Source organism: Polypterus senegalus, chromosome 3 (genome assembly GCF_016835505.1).
Source record: "Polypterus senegalus isolate Bchr_013 chromosome 3, ASM1683550v1, whole genome shotgun sequence".
Lineage (NCBI taxonomy): Eukaryota > Metazoa > Chordata > Cladistia > Polypteriformes > Polypteridae > Polypterus > Polypterus senegalus.
Genome location: NC_053156.1, coordinates 131,198,098 through 131,219,190, shown reverse-complemented (window position 1 = coordinate 131,219,190; position 21,093 = coordinate 131,198,098). Strand labels below are relative to the sequence as shown.

Genomic DNA, 21,093 nt, shown 5'->3' with positions numbered 1-21,093 from the left:
ATATTGCCATAGGTTTGAAGGAGAGCCAGCAGTGTTTTCACACACTTCTGCTAAATAATCTGTAGGCTGATAGTACTTAGTGTTAGTGTGTCAGAAAGAGTTTGTACAGCATTGTTCATAATGACACTCAGTTTGGTCTTCATTCTCTCCTCCACTTCTACCTCCAGGGCGTCTAGAATGTGTTCCTTAACTGAGCCTGCCATTTTAAGTAGCTTGTTGATTTGATGTACCTATCCTGAAGCCCAGCACGCTACAGTGTAACAAATCACAATGGTCATCACAGAGCTATAGAAGATGTGAAGGATGTCACTTCCCACATTAAAGGAACAATAAATAATAAAAAAGAGTTTGTTCAGCCCGTTCTTATATAGTTCCACTGTGTTATGAGACGCGTCCAACATGTGGACCTCCTAGTACTTGTAGTAGTGCATCACCCCTGCCTCCATTCCCTGAGTAGTGACTGGACATTGAGGCTCTTTGGTGCTGTGAAAGTCAATAATCAGTTCCTTAGTTTTGTTGATGTTAAGGTACAGACAATTCTCTTTGCAGCAAGAAACAAAAATGTTTTCCACCTGGTTACTATACTCTGTCACGTTCCTCATGTTAATACACAAGTGACATGACCTTTTATAATCCTAGGTGTACTGAGTGAAGAGCCCTTTTACATCTGCATCAGAAACACTGTTATTGAGTCTCACAAACTGTGGATTGCCAGACAGACAGTCTATTATCCAGGACACCAAAGGCTTATCCACATGCATATCCCTGAGCTTACGGCCTTTACAAGGATGGCTGGATAGAACTTGAGCAATTAATAAACAAAAAAGAAGAAAGAAATTATCTAGGCCCAGTTCAAGAAAGCCATACAATGTAAATATAGCTCAAGACAAAAATATCACCTGTCATAGTTCATAATGTATTCAAAAGCATCATACAGTATTTTATAATACGAAAGTTGATAACATAGTTGACCTCAGGTGTACTACTGTTATAAGCCCTGTTATTGTTTGTTTCATTTTTAAATATTTTAATATTTTCATAAAAATATAAATCTGTCATGACATGATTTCTGTAATTGCACTTAGAAGGAATAACAAATGTTATACATTTTTATTCACTATTTTGTAGAACTGCCAAAATAATACAGCTGGATACCATTGTGAAAGATGCCTTGAAGGGTACTTTGCTGAAGTCCGACAAGGGCAACTGACTTGTAAACCCTGTGCATGCCCGTTCTCAATCAGCTCAAACAAGTAAGTGACTTCTTATTTCTTATGTACAGTAACATTTCTGATTTTCTGGGACTTACTAAACAAAATACTGAAAATAATAAATAGCTATGGAGAAGGCTAAATGGAGAAGTTGTAGTCTTGTGAAGATTCTGACCCTTGCTTGGCACTTGCATGGGATCCAGCAACACACAGAGACACAAGGTCATTAAGGAGTTTAGGAAACAGTATTCTAGTCAATAGATAGATAGATAGATAGATAGATAGATAGATAGATAGATAGATAGATAGATAGATAGATAGATAGATAGATAGATAGATAGATAGAACAAAGGGGCACAAAGAACTCTTGATAGAGCCTCATACAATGGTGACATTAAACCCACTTTGAAACACTTTGGCAAATTACTTGCCAAATGATGCCCACTACATCTACTAAGCACAGTCCTTCTGCATAACCTGCACACAAGTTCAGCTTATCCTCATTTCTCTTAGATATATAGATATATGTTTAATAACACGTCTACAACATTAGGTAGTCTATTTTAAAGAGAATGTCAAACCATTACCCATCTTCCAAATTGCCTTGCCCATTTCAAGGACCTAGAAGCTGATGGTCACCCCTGCAGCACCCGGGCAAGATTAAAGCGAATGGTGAACTGTCAGTCACAGGCCATATTATATTCAATCATCCCAGACTAATTTCTGCTTTACAATACATACTCAGTAGGCATCTATTTTTTTATTGCAAGTGACATTTCATTGAGAAGAAGAGAGTCCTATTGGAGGATAACAAAGGAATTGTAGTCTATTACCGTATACTGTAGCTCTCTAAGTTAGTTGATAGATACATTTGTAGATAGTCTTTTTATTAGGGCATAAAATTAATCCAATACAAACTTCCATAAAAATAGTTGAAGCATCAAATATTTTATTTGAATACTGAAAAATGTGAAATTTAAAAATAAGACTACACAGTAAATATATCTATTTTCCAAACATATCCATCTATTAATTTGGATTCCTAAATATATTTTGCCAAAGTTTAGTTTTGTAGAGATCTTCCTATTACACCCCTACTAAAAAACTGACTCCAAATTCACTCACAGAATTAAGTCATCAGTCAATTTACCTGCCAATGTTTGGCATCTGGAAAGAAACTGGACTACTGATGAAAACCGTGTAGACATGGGAAGAATGTATAAAATCCAAAGAGGAAATGATGGAAACAGGAATAATGACTGGTTCTTCACTATACCACCTGACCACCAAGGATAAAATTTTGCATTGCATTCACAAACCTGCTTAATCCACACATATTCTAGCCAGTCCAAGACAGGGCACCAATCCATCACAGTGCTACCAATTTAGAGTCACCAATTAACCTAACTCCGCTCTTCTCTTGAGATATGGGAGAAAACTGGAATGCCCAGAGTGAATTCCATACAGATATGAAGAAAATGTGTTATCCCCACGTGCTCAGCATTCTTACACATAATAAGGGACCATAAAGAAGTAACATTAACCACAGCACTATGATATGAATAACATAAGAAGTTTTTTTTTATATAAAACAATCATTTTGTATGTCAGTTTTGCAGTATCCTGTGTGCGAAGAGGCAATGCTCACCGTTGTATGTGCCAGGATGGCTATGCTGGACCCATTTGTGAAAGGTGAGTAGGAACAGAATTCTAATTCATAATTAAAATGTTCACTATGTGATATAATCATAACAAAAAAACATAACACAAATGGACCTGTTTAATTTCTATTTTATGGTACATTTTAATTTATTGGTTAAATAAATGAATTATAATTCTGTAACCCAAATACAGTTATACATGGAATATTTAATTGCCTTTCATTAGTTCATATATTTTTTGCTGTTTAAACCATTTTAAATTAGATGTTTCACATTATGAACATACATTTTGATTGGATAATAACAAACCATTTCCCAAAGTGATGCTTATAGTCATGACATTCTCTTGGTCAATTAATCAGGTCATGTGGAGGATTCTTTAAGTTTCCATATGCAGAACCAAAAAAAGAAAATTAATTCTATTTCCACTCCACACATCTGAAAAAATCCTACTACATATGCAGGTGTTACTTTATACCAGGGGAGTCCAGCTCTGATATTGAAGAGCTACAATGGTTGCTGATTTTCCTTCCTGCCAATTTCCACTGTTAAGTAACTTTGTTTCCCTTTGTTTTGTTAAGATTCTCTCCTCTGAATTGCTTCTTTTTCCCTTAAATTGCAGCCAAACAAAAATAAGATGTGAAATGAGCCAACAGATGACCAGCTAAGTTGGGGCACAGTCTACTCAGTTTCAGTCTAAACATTTTTTTTTTATTAAAAGCCAGTTCTCATTGTTAATTAAACCCATTATTTAATTCCATGGCTTGTTGCTGCTCTCATTCTTCTAAACCAGGCATTTCCAAAACAGTCAATTTTCTTTTATGAAGAGCACCATCAAAATGTTTTGAGAGCCCATGCAGATAAACATTACTGAGACCTTCACCCTTCTTTATTTTCAGATATTGTATAATGGACACAGGTGAGCAGGTCATGTGTTTGCTCGTCTTGTATCTCATCATTGTTTGCTAATTAAGGAGAAAAGAAACAATTAATACTTAAAAACAAGTAATTTAAAATTAAGGCAACAGTAAATTAGCAGCACTAATTAACTCACTAATTAAGAAGATGGTTAGAATGAAAACCTACAGCCACAGTAATGCTCCAGGACACCCCTGCTTTATACTATCTTTAAGTACCATATATAATTCTGTTTAAGTTCTCCCGCATATAAGTCGGGACTTGATTTTACCGTATAATTTCCCGTATTTTATAATGTCAGACGTATAAGTCGAATGCGGAAAATTCACGTTATTGGTCCAAGAGATTATGCTATGCTTATGCCCACCTGAGAGATTCTATGTATTGTGCCTACGTGACCACGCGGTAATACCCGAACTATTCCGTATCTCACACTCTCATACATCTTTATTATAAGAGCATCCCTTATCTACAATGGAGCGTTTGTTCAGAAGAAAATATGAAGCTGGTTTTAAATTAAAAGTCATTTAAGTGGTGAAAGAAATTGTTAACTGTGCTACTGCAACAAAATTTGATGTGTCTGAGAAAGTGGTGCGTGATTGGAATAAGCAAGTAGATGTAAAAAAAAAATTAAAATTTAAATGTCAGATTTTTGAACGGGTGTTTAAGTTGGGGTCTGATTTTATGATTGATTTTTTGGGTTTCAAGACCCGACTTATATGCGAGTATACATGGTACTTCTCTTTTCAAGCCTGATGAAACATTCATTACATTTCATCAGTATGAAACTCGCGGCTGAAGCTGCATTGAATACATTTATTTATTAAAACAGAAAATTATTTTTATAAATGTGTATTCATTATTTACCATATACTTTAAAGCATCATTCCACCAAAACCAATATACTGAACTCACCTTTCTGATGATAAAATACTTTTGTGGCTATATTTAGAAAATGTACAAGAAATTGTTACTTTTTATCGTGATGTATTTTTATTTACTTAAAAATTGTATTAGAATAATGCTGTTAGTGAAAATGAAACAGTTGTGAATCGACATACAGACATGAGTGTTTCAAGTATATCATTATGTATTGTACAATCATTGTGAGGTGAATTGCTGCATATGCCACACTAGCCAGAGGTTTAGTGTTTGCTTCTTGCTGTTCTCCTTCTTTTTGGGTTCCCAGGACAAATAATTTTAATCAAGTATCCATTTTTCTCTTATTAGATGTGCACCTGGTTACTATGGCAATCCTTTGGTGATTGGAGATACCTGCAAGAGATGCAACTGCAATAGAAATTCTGATCCTAACCTCATCTTCAGTGACTGTCATAATGTGACTGGCCACTGTCTGAATTGCTGGCATCATACCACAGGAGTTAACTGTGAGCGTTGTGCCCCTGGTTACTATGGAGATGCCATTATTACTAAGAACTGCAAAGGTAATTTTTATATTTTTTTAGTAGCATATTAACATGAACCCCACCATATATTGGTATTGTTTTAAAATGAATTACAGGTGAGTCCTAATTGTTGATTCAAACAAACAGTATACCACATTAAATGTTTTCCTTCATGATGATTTATGGTAGGGCTTTCCTTGCTTTATCATGTGTGCCACTCAACAAAAATGCATTCAAAAACTTTCCACCAATGGCAGAATTGGAGGCTTTTTCTCACCCTAGGCTAGGTTATTCACGTTACAATTAAAAGTCTTCAGTCAGAATGATGTGGTCTGAATGTGTTATAGAACTCCAATGTACTGTTAGCAAACAGTGTAAAGGTTGTCCTAACAGTGAGCAAAAATTATTAAAGCCTTTCCTATCACATTTATGAAAAACTGCATTACACAATGGGCACACAACATATATAAATATATTGTTATACTGGGGCATACACAGTACACAAGAACTAACAAAGTGTGTTAATCAGTGGCTGGAGATCATTTTATTAAGCTGAAGGATGAGTTACTCTCTGACAATTTTAAATGACACAGCTTAATACCCACACTACATAAATATTAAGAGGATGAATCCATTTCTAAAAGTGATTCATTGTTTAAGATATTCAGACATCTAATGTAAGCATGCATGTCAACAAAATGCATTCTTTTAACTGTTAGTGGATATGCAAAAGAGAACTAATCTTTCCTTTCCTTAATGAAATGTCAAGGAAAGAAAAGCAATAAAAAAGAGAGAGGTGTGATTAAGAGCTCATGGTTGACAGCAGACTGGCATCATACAGATGCATCACAATGCATTAGATGTTATACCGCTATAATCATAATGTGTGCTACTCAAAGAAGGCATGACATTGAACTGATAGATTTAATAACAAAAAAAAAATACTCAAGTCGCAAGAAAAAACAATGATTTTTTATTTATCTCATTGTGGCTTCTTGATCTGAAAAACATTCATCATAATAGAAATGCTGATAATTATAATGAATTACCCATAGTATCTCAGAATTAAAGCAACACACTGTGCAAAACGCAGTGAAAAAAATATGTAAGGAAGTGCCAAACCTAATGTCAAGGTGGCAATGTCAAAACACAATCACTTGGAAATATTTTAAATCTGATGAAGACAGAAAGGCACAAAAAGCACAACAAATTGCTTGGAAAAAGCTAAACCATGTCACCAGTGCTGAAGCTTTCAAGTATTAACCACCGGACAAAAATCAATGATCACAATTCACAGCTTCACAGCTTAACTGCTTCAGTTCATTAAACTTATAAATGTTTTGAAGTGGTGCACAAAAATAAATTGATGGCTGCTTTAGCTACATTTTTAAAGTATTTCAATGCTTTTCCAGAAGAACATTATTTAAGTTTGGCCTAAATTACCCCATTAAGTGAGTTGAGGGAATGACAAAAATGTTAGCTGTTATCATTTGGTTTTGGTGTATAAAAACCTAAAACCTTTAACTAGAATGTTTACTATAGATAAGTTCAGAAACTGAACAGATGCATAGCTGATTCACTCAAATAGCAAAGTGGCCTTCTTGTTCCCTCAAACTTTACAATCCTGTATTTACAGTAAATCTTAGCTTAAGCTGATGTCACATTACGCGACTTCTAGTCATGAGACTGATATTGTTGAAAGATCAAATCAGTTGAAATGACTGAAAAGTCACTTACCATTTCAAACTTAGGATCTGTGTGCTAACTTTCCAGCACAACAGTGCTCAGTCTTCTGTCTGATGGCCAATAGCAGGCTGTCTGATGGAGCCAGTGCTATACAAAGGGTTAACAGGTATGGCAAGTTCATTTTATTTAATTTTTTTATTCTGTTGTGTTAAGTAAATCATAAGATGTCAGACAGACTAGCTTCTCTTCTGTGTGTGAGATCCAAAAACACCCATGTTCCTTATTCCTCATTACTGCATTCAATAATTGTACTTCCAGATGAGTGCTCATTGGTTGTCAGCTCTCATGCACACATAACCCACCTGTACCTTTTGATTGTGTTGGGCCAAGCTGCAGATTAGTTGGAATGAGTTGATTGGTATGTCAGATTAGATGAGTATCCTTCACAGGAGTGCACTGTGACTGCTTCTAACCTGCTAAGATTTTGTAAAAGAAGGCTATGACTGAAAACCACTGGAAAAGTCATCTAATGTGACAAGAGCTTTAGCCACTGCCTATGTGAAGTGTGACCACCCTCCATATTTACATTCATTTTTTTTTTGCCCAATGCCTTTATCCAAAGCAACCTACCACATTTAGATACAACTGGTTACATGTCTTTTCTTTTTCCAATTGGAGCACAGGCAGATGAAGTGACTTGCTCATGGTCACATAGTGTCAGTGGCAGGATTTGAACCAGCAGCCTCAGGGCTTGAAGTCCAAAGCCTTAACCGCTACACCACATCTCCTTACAGCATCTCTCTGGTTAATCCCAAAGGTGTGCAGATTAAGTTAATTTGGGGCTCAGAGGTGACCTGAAGTGATATATGTGACTTTCATACCTGTATTTCATGATCGATTCATATATTTTGCTTTACTATAAAATATTTTCGTTAAATATTGAATTTTCATTCAGATTTCAAAAAGGAAATGAAACTAACTGCTGGTTAGAATATTTCCTTTCATTTTACGCTACAAATCTTGAACTACCTAGAATTGCTGAATTTATTTATTGTCAAATATTTTCATTTTTTGTCATTTTTTTCTCTGAGAACTTTGATCAGATTTTTTATTGCTTTTATATACTTTGTTATTCCCAGAGGGGAAATTGTCCTTTGGGGTACTGGCCAAATTGTTTAGAATTTTCATCATGGTTGCCATCACGTGGCATTCTGTGTAACATCATTGCTCTGGTATTTAAGATGTAGGTGTTCAAGACTCATTATCCAAGCTTTGGGAAGGCTCATAGTTTTTTTAGTGTTCACTATAATTCTTTCTTTACGTTTTTAGTTAGTATTTTTGCCCTTCCAGTAATAACTTAAGCAATGTACTGCAGGATAATACAATAGATTTTTGATCATTTTATTCCATCTGATCTTTACCCAAGTACAATTTTTAAAGGTTTGGAAGTAATTGTAAGGTTTGAATTTTATCTGTTAACTTGTTAAAGTGCCCTGGGGTTGCACTGCATGAAAAGCACTATACAAAAATAAACTGATTTAAATTGAATTGAGTTGAATTGAATTGAAAATCCAATACTATCTGACAGATAAGCAAATATTTTCCTCCAAAATAGTCAGAGTGTGAGACATTCTGAAAACATATGACCAGGTAAGGCTAGGATATTGCATGGATACATTTCAAACAATTTGAATTGAGATATGTGGGTGCAGCAAGCTTTATATTAATTGAAGAAGAATGGATGATGTTAGCTGATGGTTGAATTCCATGCATTATTTAACTGAAATGCCCCAGTTAACTACTGCACCATGGTGTAAATGTGTTTAATTAAACTATTTTATTTTTGTCTTATTTGCCCTTATATAATATTGCAAAACTTGTCAAAATTTTAATAGGTAGTCTTGCCAGAAGACGGTACACTGTGATGCAGTGGTTAGTGAGACTGCCTCTTGGCAGCCAATATGCTGGGTTTTGACTTTCACTTCAGTTCTCTAAGTGATGTTTTCATTTTCTTTCAATGTCTGTGTGGGTTTTTCTACAGGTATTCTGACCTTTGACCTACATCCTCAAAGACATACAGGTTAGGTTAATTGTCAGTTCTAAACTGGCCATGAGTGACTGTGTAAATGAGTTGGCCCTGTGAATGGGTTTGAGAATATTCTGTTAAGTCACATTATGAGAAACTTTGCAAACCAGAAGACTCGTTGATTTTAAAATATCAGAAAGAAACATTACTACACACAATGCGGTCATTGCATTAGGAATACAGTTATTTACAGTACAATGTTCACACAGTTTTACTTTAATATGAAAACTTTCAAAACTAGACCAAATTTTTTGATATTCTGGTTGCAAATGTTAATGATTTTTTAATGATTAAAAGTTGCATATTATGCTTTATAACTTGTATAATTCTGTTAATGAATGAATTAAAGTGTGTTTTGGACACTGGACTGGTTATTAGTTAATTGTTTCTAAGCAGATCAATGTTTTTTTTTTTTTATTTTGATAGAATGTCATTGTGATAAGTGTGGTACAGACTTCTGTGATGACAAGACTGGAAAATGTCATTGTAAACCGGGTGTCACTGGCCAATCATGTAGCCATTGTGAGGTAAAAAAAGACCATCAATGTGCGTACTGAATATCTGTAGGGTATTCAGTTTATTTTGAGATGTAGATGAAGATTTTATTTGTACATTCTGCAAGTAAGACCTTCTTATCTCCTTTATTACCTAACATAAAACACTTTCTGATACCTTACATAATTAGGGGTCTATGAACTCCATTTATGTAATTTTCCACCTTTTTCTCTTCCATCTACTGTAATTATTTAGGTAGAGACCTTTAGAGCTAACACTTTCCCCTCTCATTTACTCAGTTTAATCCAATGGTGAACCTTATAGTTGTTTGGTGATATGGTTCCTTTTTCGCTTATTATCATCCAGCAGTGCTATTTTGGCTCCTCTAATTATTATAGAGAACCTTAGTTTCTTCCTTTACAGTCACCTTAATTGCAGATTCCAATGGGAATTTGTTTTATTAAAAACAGCACAAAGTCTGTTTTCTAAGACACTGCCTTGTTGCCTTTAAGTTTTTTTTTCAGACAATCTATTGTGTCTTTGTAGTACTTAGCTATATACCTCTTACTGCACTGACTTACTCACACAAACACAGAGCACAAACAAAAAGGATTTGCTTCTTCCTCCATTGACCTTATAAACCAAACTTTCCTTGTGTGAGATCAATACATGTATTTACAATTTTTCCCTCCAACGCTTTCATTCAGTTGCAGATATACAGGATCATCACAACATTTTGTTTACAGTGTAAGTAAACAATTTCAATACATCTCCGCAATATTTTCTCTTTCTACTTACCAGTTCCTATTTCTTTATAAGCTCTCTTATTATGTTGATTTAAAGTATATAAGGATCTCTTCCAGTTAATCTAAAAAAAAATATATATATATATAGACAGGCAATTCAGCACTTTAGACACATCTTATGAAATCAAAGTAGGGATCACCAGTCAGCTTTTAAATATAAGACTGTATTTCTGAAAAGTTAATTACAAATGATGAAAAGTGACATCAAGTTATAATGTTACATGTTAAAAATGGATTAATACTCATTATAGTTTAAGACTGAAATTCATTAGTAATTGCTATCAATATTTTGCTGAAGAAGGAAAAGCATCACAAATTATAGTGTAACAGGCACGGTTACTTGCATAACCTGAGTAATGGTATCAGAATATTCACATTTTTTATACTTTTTAATACCTGACCATGTATAGTACTGACTTACACAGTTGCTTGAGTTACACAATAACTACATAATAGCAATATAATGCATCTATTGTGTAACTTGTGAGATGGTATAAGTAACTTGATTTGTTTATCTTTATTTTACACCTAGACATGTATTTAATTACACTGTTATTGAGTTATAAAATAACTACATGGTAATAATGACTACATGCACTTCAGTTGTGCATTTAAACTCCAGGTAACTGTAGGAAAAAGTACACTCTAATGACAGACACTTCATTTAAAGAATTTTCTAATTAACTTTAGCTTTTTTTTTTTAATAAAACTACATAATACCCAAAAAAAATGGAAAAGCACACACATACAGTAGTTAACATTTTTTTGTTTGTTTTGATTATAAAGTTTTGTGTAACATCTATTCCTTTTGTGCAGGTTGGCTACTATGGCTTTAACAAGTGCCAAGGATGCAAAAGATGTCAGTGTGCCATGGCTTCCCTGAGCGTCCTTTGCAATCCTTTGAATGGAGGTTGTCGTTGTCAGCCTGGTGTCACAGGTCTACGTTGTGAACAATGTATACTTGGATACTGGAATTACACTTCTTCTGGATGCCAGAGTAAGTACAGCCTTATTAATAATAATAAACAATAGCTTGTGATAAATAATGCCAAAAGACATGATAAAAGTTTGGGGTACTCTCCCGTATCCTGTATCTTAGCTGCTAATATTTGAAATGATTGAACAGAGATATTCACAAGACTGAGTCCAAAACAGAACTGATCAAAGAGAAGAAAGATGGCGGCTTTAAAGGCACGTTCAGGAAGTAACGTCATCTTTAGGGCCGGAATTGGAAGTGATGTCTGCGGGGCCAGGAGTGACATCATCTCTGGGCCCGGACCCAGAAGTGATGTCATCGAGGGTACTGGAAACCTGGCAGGATTTTCTCGGGAATGGTCTGCAAGTAACTGAGAAAGACAGTCAGCACACTGAGCCAACCCCTGTTCGGTGATGGTATTACAATTACTCAGGCCCTTTAGCTGCCTCCTATTTTCACGTGTGTGACAAGCTGTACTGCTTTTACACACATTGTTCTGCAGAACTAGATTTGAATAATGTAGTTAAGAATGAGTCAACTTACACATTTGTGAGCCTCTACTGCGAAGGCATACAATAGAAATAAAATAATAGAAACTTCACGTATACCCAGCATCCCAAGCTCATTATTTGTTTTTTTTTTCAATACAAAGTTGAATATTTAAAGTAATGTTTATTTGATGTACTATAACAGTTGTGCAGAAAGTATGAGAGTATAAAAAGGCCATAGAGTTAACAGAGCAGTCCAACAAGAAAATGGAAGAAAATAAAGTGACACAGATTGAATTTAAGGACACCCGCTTTAGAACACAGTCATTACGTGGCTGTAGGTTAGTTTTCTGTTTGTGAAAATGTGCGACAAGGCAGAGTAGTGTTTGATGTAAGTAACACGGTTTTAAAATGGTATGTTTGTAGGCAGGATTTGAAATTCATAGAGATACAGTCTGATTTTTCAAGTAGAGGTCTGGACACCAAAAGAAGCAGTTCCACTGTATAAATATACAAGTATGAAAATGATGCATATATCCAAGTGTTGAAACTGCTGAGGTAGATATTGAGGTTATCTATTGCTCTGGTGCATCCTGACTGGATTCATCTGCAGTTCTAAGAAAGAGTCGGCAATGCTGGTGAATCATGATCTAGACAATTCAAAATGAGATTTCAAATTCTTCAAAAGGTTGTTGACAACACTGATAATGTTACTGTATATTATATTTTTAAAAATTATCTTTATGATATATAGCTTTTTAAACAAATATTGAAATATGCTAATATAATAAATTAAAGCTTTACATTTTTATTTTATTCTTCCTACAATGTCAACACAGTCAAAATGCTTTTTTCAGAGCTTCCATTTTCTGAGATAATTAAGGGTTAATGAGAGATGCATTCAGTTCTTCATCAGTCAGTTATCAGTCATCAGTAACTGGACATCAAGAGAATGCCACTCTATTATAGTCCATTGTCTTTCGTATGCTCAAAGTCACCTTTACTGGATCAATTCTGAGTTGGCAATGAATGTAATACTGTATGGGCAATGAGAGTAATATGAACATGACGAAAATAAGCAAACCCACCTGAACCAGGATCCAAACTATGCCATCACATTATCCATTTTGCTGAACCTCCATCCATTTACTGAGCATATGTACTTTATGGTCACAGACAACCAAGGTATCACCTCATACTATGGCATTCAGTTTAGGGACCACCCCTTCCCATTAACAGGGTAATAGTCCTACAAACCCACACTGATACTGTTTTTTGTTATTTAGAAGAAGCAAGAGTAACAAGATAAAAAATATACTAGGAAACAGGAGAAAATGCCATAAAGGCAGTGACCAGGGCAGAATTCAAACTGAGGACTTTCAGTATCAGTGCTAACCAAGAGGCCATGCCCATACTACAAAACAGACCAAATTAGATATTAAACATTATTTTTGAACCTTTAATATCTGCCTGACAGAGACGGATAGTGAAAATGCATTTAATGTGAGAACTATTCAAATTTTTTTGAAAAATTAACTTTATAGCTAGAATTTCCAAAATTTTCTTACCAGAGTGCTGGTGATCAAAGCTAACATAAACAATTAATCAACAAATTTTGTATTTCATCTTTTATAGAGTGAGGAAAGCCAAAACATTCCAGCAAATTAGTTATAAAGCAGGACTTAACTCACTGCCATGTCACTGTTGCATTTAGTCACACAGGCATGCTAAAAGGCCCATCTTGAATTAAAGTGCTTCACAGAAGTGACATCACAAGTAATTTCAGCTCTACAAAACCCCTTGTATCGTCTGCCCAGAGCTCCCTCTGGTGGGCACAAGTATCCTCACCAGACTGCTGAACCTTTTTTTTAAGAAAAGAGCCAGACATCCCTGTAGGGGTCCCATTAGCAGCATCCCGTTGACAGCAGTTACAGAAGTGGGGAATGAATTAGCTTATATTGTGCATTCCCCACTGTTCTTCCATTATACTTACATCCCTTGAATAATTTAAGGGACTCTTTTACCTGTATCTCCATCTGGCAGGTTAAGATTGGCCTCCTGCTTGGGATGTGCTCCAACACCTGGTGATACTGGTCATGATTTATATACAGTACACCCCCAAAATTCGAAGGGGTTACATTCCTAGAGCACCCGCAAATTGTGAAAAACCGAGACTTTTGGATGTGGTTAGAAAATGCCTTTCAAATGGCTATTTTTATAGTTTAAACCCTGAATACAGTATGCCCCCCAAGCACTTTAATTTCATTGCAAACTCAGTCTAATACATTAATACATTACCTAACAAATTACCTTAATACATTACCTAAAAACAGAATGTAATGGTAAACCCATCTACTGTACAGTACTCTACTGCTAAGTCTCCCACGGTGCTAGAATGTAAAATACCGATGTTACTGCTATATGTACTGTAATTCATGCAAGCGCATTTTCTTTGGTATGCGCTATCGTTTTATTTGTTATAAGTAGAGTAAATACATAATAATTTCATTTAATTAAAATACAGTAAAATGTACGGGTACTCACCAATGATGAATGATATTGATGATAATGTGCAGTACGATGCAGAGGATTTAAAACTCCTAGGGTGGCGCCTCTTCTTCAGGCACTTCAGGAGGAGTCATATCTTTGGACAGGTCTTCTTCTGGTGGGGTTTCGTGCTGGCTTTTTTTTTATAGGTTTCAGGAATATTGTGATGGGAAGTTGCTACATTGTCTCCTGTAGCGAACTGCTGGTACAATTTCCGTGCTTTCTCACGGATGATGTTACCGTCCAAGGGGATTTTCTTCCTCATGCAGTCGGTGATCCACATTGCCAAGGCAGATTCCATCCTGATGATATCTTTATTCCTTACGGTCGTTACCTTTTTGGCACTATCACAGAAAGTTACATATGCGGTACTCCAGATCGCTGCTTCATTCTTCTTTACATAGCGTGCGGTGCTTTCATTAATGCCATAGTGACGCACTATGGCAGTACAACTTTTTAGTTCCCGGAGCAAATCCAGTAGTTCAACCTTCTCCTGGAGTGTTTTAAACTTCTTCTGGCGCTTAGACTCAGTGTCAGAAGCCTTAAAAGGTGCAGGGCGATTCGGTGACATCTTGTGCATTTAGGAATAACAAAATGAATACAATAACAAAATGGAAAACAGGAGGACACTCAGGTGAAGTCACATCACAGGGCAGCAATCAATCAGCAGCAAGGAGAAACAAATAACGCTCTCGTATTGGCTACTTTCACCATCCCAAACTGCGTTTCCCTCAGCAGTGGTAAACCCACTCACCTGGAGACACATCACAGGGCAGCAATCAATCAGCAGCAAGGAGAAATGAATAACGCTCTTGGATTGGCTACTTTCACCATCCCAAGCTGCGTTTCCCTCAATGGTTGCTTCCTGTTCTCTCTATAGCACAGTATTGCCCATTGCATAGTTAAGCCCATTGCGGTACTTCCTGTGTGATTTTGGGCTATACAAAAATAAATTGTATTGTATTGTATTGCCACGAAAAAAAGCCATAAAAAATTGCGGAGGATATTTGTGCTTTCCGCTAACAAATAATAGTTAGGTTCTAAGGAAAAATCTGCAAACGACTGAGTCCGCGAACCCAGAACTGCAACTTTGCGGGGGTCTAATGTATTCTACTTTGATCCCCAGAAAAAAATGTACTCAAAATACCAATAAATTCTAAATCTCTAATGTTCAAAACCACAATAAACATAACTGCACAAATGAAAAAATGTATTTCAGAAGAAGAATAAATGAAAGTTTCCCAAACCCTAACCCTAAACCTAATTGTACACATTTTCCCTTTGTCTGTGTAAGTTTTTTTTTTCTCAATACCCTTCTGTCTCCCCAGCCCAAAAATGTACGTGTTATGTTAGCAGGAGATTCTAAATTGTCTTCCTGTGGGTGTTAGTGTGAGAAATGGAGTGATGCCCTGTTCACAGCTAGCTCCCAACCCAATCAACCCAATCATGTTGCGATATGTTCCATCTTGCTAATAGCTTCAACTGGTTTAAGTATGTTTGAGAATGTAAATTTTTATTACTAACAGATAAACTTTTTTCTGTATGTAGAATGCAACTGTGAAAAAGGACCATGTGACCCCAAGACTGGAGAGTGTCTTCCTGAACCAATAATGCCACCATCTACCACTGTCTGCAATATTAGTAAGTTCATTAAGTCGTAAGCACAGTGGGACAAAACAGACTGCACTGGTTCTACAACATTTAAAGCTGAAGTGTTATCCATTTCAATAAAATTACAAATTAATTATGTTATACTTTGCCATTTTTTTATCATCACATTAAAACTAATATGTCAATGTAGTAGAAGCCAGTTAATTAAAACTACTGATAAGCTACAATTGTTGCCTGATTTTACTTTTGCATTTTGTTTCCTCAACTCCTTCATGGATTCTTATTTATCCAGTGGATTTGGCAAGAGCTTACTCACTAGTAAGCATTCTACGTTTTCATTGCACTCCAGTAGATGGTGCTGTACAGGTTCCTACACTGAATCTAGGTACATTCTTATTGCTACACATCTTCCCTCAAAATACAAGGAATATTCAAATCACACATAAGAGGAACTGTACAGCTACTTGAAAAATAGCAATGAAGAGTTAAATCTGCTATTGAGCAGAAAGCTTAAATTCAGTATTGCTCTACAGGACTGATTGAATATAGCAACCTACAGCACATATGCCAAGCATGGCACATTGAACGATTTTTCAATGGCACTCTGACTGAAATGAAATATAGTAAAAAATTATATGTTAACTAGCAGAATACCCGCGCTTCGCAGCGGAGAAGTAGTGTGTTAAAGAAGGTATGAAAAAGAAAAGGAAAAATTTTAAAAATAACATAACATGATTGTTAATGTAATTGTTTTGTCATTGATATGAGTGTTGTTCTCATATCTATATATATATATATATATATATACATATATACACATACATATCTTCATATCTGTATACATATATACATATCTATATACATATCTACATATACACATATATATATATATACCTACCTATCTACATCATACATACACACACACACAAATTATATATATGTGTGTGTATGTATGTATGTATGTATGTATGTGTGTGTGTGTGTGTGTATATATATATATATACAGTATAATGTAGATAGGTGTGTGTGTTTTATATATATATACACATACATACAAACATACACACAGGTATATATATATGTGTATATATGTATGTGTCTATATGTGTGTGTATAGCTTTGGTCACTGAGTGCAAGGGAAAAATAATAAATTATAGTCTATAAGTTATTAAACAGTAAAACATTAACGTTTTAAGAAGTACAGGTACATTGAGCACTACTGGAGTGGTTGCAGGTAAACTACATTTTAAAGATGGTGTAATAGAACAGGTAAGTAGTACTAACAGCAGCTAAAATGTATATGGATGATCTCTCGGTAGTAGATCCCTTTTGAAAGGTGCTACACGACGGCTGTGGTATAGAAATTACATTTTCTATGTGAACATTCAAATTTCTGTCTCTGGTAATGTGCCTTACCGGCATTTAAAGAAAATTAGTTTTGTGTCCTCTGCAGTGTTAAGAGAGAAAGGCTTTGGTTTGGGATAAAAGGTGTAAAGAAAGGAAAGTTGTCTTTTTCTTTTATATAGTATAGAGAGATGTGTTCGCTGACGTTATGATCGCCTTTTGGGGACAGTCGCGGTGGGTCTTGTGTAGACTGGTGAGACGTCCCTGCCATTAATCGGCTGTGATGGCACTGTCAGTCCTCCACTCCTGTGCGTGTCTTCATAATCCGAGCTGAGGACGTCATAATCATATACGTGCAAAAGAAAGTTTGAAACGCCTTAATATTATTTTGCCGTGGTGTAGAAAAGGGGTCCCGTGTTTGCACTTGTCTGGGCTATAGCGCAGGGGGAGGATGAAAAAAATGAAAAGTGCTCACTTTGACTTAAGGCAGAAGCGCAGTCAGCATCTCAAAGGCCGGCACAGCTATGCACGCGCCCTGGCTGCTCGACTTTTGCTGGGCAGGAGACCCCAGTTTATGCAGACACGTTCACGATATCAAAAGTCTCAGCGCTCTTTGGAGGTCATTCATATATATATATAGCAAAATACACACGCCTCGCAGCGGAGAAGTAGTGTGTTAAAGAAGTAATGAAAAAGAAAAAGAAACATTTTAATAATAACGTAACATGATTGACATTGTCATGAGTGTTGCTGTCATATATATGCCTGCCTAAATAAGTCACCCTCGCTTTGCTCTTACTTTTTTACCGTTCATTTAATCATGGCTAGTGGCGGAAAAATTATTAAATAGAAGGAGGATTACACTGAGTATGGCTTTACCAAAACAATTATTGATGGCGAATCGATTATTCATAAAGCTTCAATTGGTGATCTGTTTTTCTGTGTTAACCTCATATTTTTTCAGACTTCTTCTCAAACCAAGGTGGTGCGAGGGTAAAATGAATCGGGATGCGCTGATCAATGTAATCGTGTACCAGGAAATCATGCATTGACAAAAGTTCCCCTTTGCTTGTAATGCAAAGTGTGATTAAATGCATTATTTTTTAATGCGTTATGGAGCACATGCATCTAAGCTTCTCAGCTGTGCTTGTGCTAAGAAAAGGAAAATTTTTAAAAATAATGTAACACGATTGTCAATGTAACCTTTTGTAAGTAGTGCCTGGAGGATTCAGTGTGGAGAAACTCTAGAGACAGAGTGTGTATTAACTTGTGGATTTTTCTGGGAGTATTTGGTGGCAGTGTGACGAAGTTGCTTCGAAAGACGGCGTTAGCCGCTGAGCTCAGCTCAGAGCGAAATGAGGTAAATGGGAGGGGAGCTGATGACGTGACTCCCCCACCCGCCTTAAGTGTCAATCCCCCACAAACACAGTCTCTCGGAATTTGCATAAGCACACCCCTTCACCTGCAATTTTAACTTAGTTACAAAGTGATCAAAACTCTTGTTTATATCCTGCGTCCTCTCATTAAACTTGTATCCTGCATTACCTGCGGGCATGAGAAACGCCAGCGGCAGCCTGTCTATGAACTTAATTTAAACTTTAGGTTTACACCTTGCTTTCTTTCCAAAGTAGCAGCACTCATGAATATGGTAGTATATGTCACTCGCTCGCTTCTTATTGTTTCGCTGCCTTCTCAATTATATAATGCATGTTTACTTCAGCGCTTTTTGGAGCTCTTCCTGGTTTTCTACGTACTGCGTTGACAGTCAGTTCACGTGATTACGTGGGAGGCGTGATGATGTCACACGAAACTCCGCCCCCCACGCTTTCGAGCTCAACTCCATTACAGTAAATGTAGAAAAATAGCATCCAGTTATGACCATTACGCGTAGAATTTCGAAATGAAACCTGCCCAACTTTTGTAAGTAAGCTGTTAGGAATGAGCCTGCCAAATTTCAGCCTTCTACCTACACGGGAAGTTGGAGAATTAGTGATGAGTCAGTCAGTGAGTGAGTGAGTCAGTGAGTCAGTGAGGGCTTTGCCTTTTATTAGTATAGATTACAGTGCACACGTTTGCGACATCACCTAAGTTTTGCGTGCGCAACACACATGTAAATGGAAACCATGTGTTCAGTGCAGGCCACGGTACGTTAAAACAAACTTCTTGTTATTATATTTTAATTACAGCGCATGCTTTCGCGTACCGCGTCCCCCACCCACATTTTGTGCATTCGACTCACAATAACGGGAAACCATATGTTCAGTGCAGACCGTGGTATGTTAACACAGACCTCTTGTTATTATTAACTAATATACTGTCCTAAAATGACTCATAAAAGACAAAAATTTGATGTTCACTCTTTTCAAGACTCTTGGAGGAATGAATATGGATTTGTACAACAAAAGGATCATGCAGTGTGTACGTTATGGTGTGAAAGTCTTGTGTGTTGTACGTCAAGTGTACAAACACATTATCAAACTAAACATCAGTCCATGTTTAAAAACTCTGATGAGAAAAGTAAACCTATAAAAAGGGCTATTTCTGACTTTAAGAAACAAACTACTTATTTTAGTCAAATAATTGGAACCAAAAATAAAACCACTGAATGTAGTTCTAAAAAACTTTGATGAAACATTCTTTTCACATATAATCCTATGTATTTTAAAAAATTGAATGACCAATAATATAAGATCTGGTTATAATGGGTTTCAAAAGTATATACTTTTGAAGCCCATTTTAACCGGACCAATTTTGATACTATATATAACAAAATTGTCGGTACGCAGAATAACATTGTAACATAGGTTGCTGACCCCTGGCATATAGCATTTCTATTGAGGTGTTCTGCCACTGTGATAAAAGATTAAGCATGTTAATAAGCTTACTGTTGTTATGTCTCCTGTAGCCACCAACAGCCTCTAAGTAAACATGTCTGAGAGTCATGGAAGAAGTCATGGAATAAATGGCGCCAGTTTATTTACTTTATTGATGTGGTATGATACGTGATTGCATGTTTCTCTCTCATTGCTTTTAATGTGGTATGCATTTGCATCTGGCACAAATCCAAGGGAGTTTTTTTTATTTTTTAATCATAGAACAGCATGCCTCTGATGTCAAATGAAAATGAAGCTGTCATCCGATTTACAATTCAGGCAGAGTGTTAAGCTAATTTTAAAACATGTGTCCGTTTTTTTAATTACTACTTTTTGTATTAATAGTGTACATTTGGAAGTTAAAATGGGAGGTTTCTACTCCTACTCCATTTATTATTTTAAAAGAATTTAAAAGTGAATTCTAATCTCAAACTGCTGTTTAGTTTAACTGTGTTTTTGTTATGTTTCTGCAAGGGTTTGTTCTCTGGCTAATGCGTATTTTCCTTTTTTGTCTTTTCTGTTATTTTTGAGTATTATTTGTCATGTGATTTCTGTTTTACTATAATATTTGTAAATAGTATTTTATGTGAATAAATTTGAGTGAAGTTTGCATGTTGTCCCCATGTCTGCGTAGGTTTCCTCCAGGTACTCGGGTTTCCTCCCACAGTCCAAAGACATGCAGGTTAGGTGCCTAAATTGTCCCTAGTGTGTGCTTGGTGTGTGTGGGTGTGTGTGTGTGCACTCTGCGGTGGGCTGGCGCCCTGCCCGGGGTTTGTTTCCTGCCTTGCGCCCTGTGTTGGCTGGGATTGGCACCAGCAGACCCCCGTGACCCTGTAGTTAGGATATAGCAGGTTGGATAATGGATGGATGGATAGATGATTTAATTTGTATAGATTGTGTATTGCTGCATGTAAGCTAAATTTCTTTTAAAGAGGCAGGACCACCCCAATGTTGCTGCGGAGGAAGCGTTTATATTCAGGTGGAG

General features: G+C 36.1%; 1 protein-coding gene across 1 annotated transcript in view; it reads left to right on the top strand.

Moving 5' to 3' along the window:
- The window catches only part of lama4 (laminin, alpha 4), a 141,669-nt gene that overhangs the window by 45,322 nt on the left and 75,254 nt on the right, over positions 1–21,093 (top strand). Inside the window, exons 4-9 of the mRNA XM_039747951.1 lie at positions 1,129–1,253; positions 2,823–2,903; positions 5,021–5,235; positions 9,395–9,495; positions 11,086–11,266; positions 15,829–15,921. Of these exons, the coding sequence (XP_039603885.1) occupies positions 1,129–1,253; positions 2,823–2,903; positions 5,021–5,235; positions 9,395–9,495; positions 11,086–11,266; positions 15,829–15,921 (796 nt within the window). The remainder of the gene's footprint in view (positions 1–1,128; positions 1,254–2,822; positions 2,904–5,020; positions 5,236–9,394; positions 9,496–11,085; positions 11,267–15,828; positions 15,922–21,093) is intronic.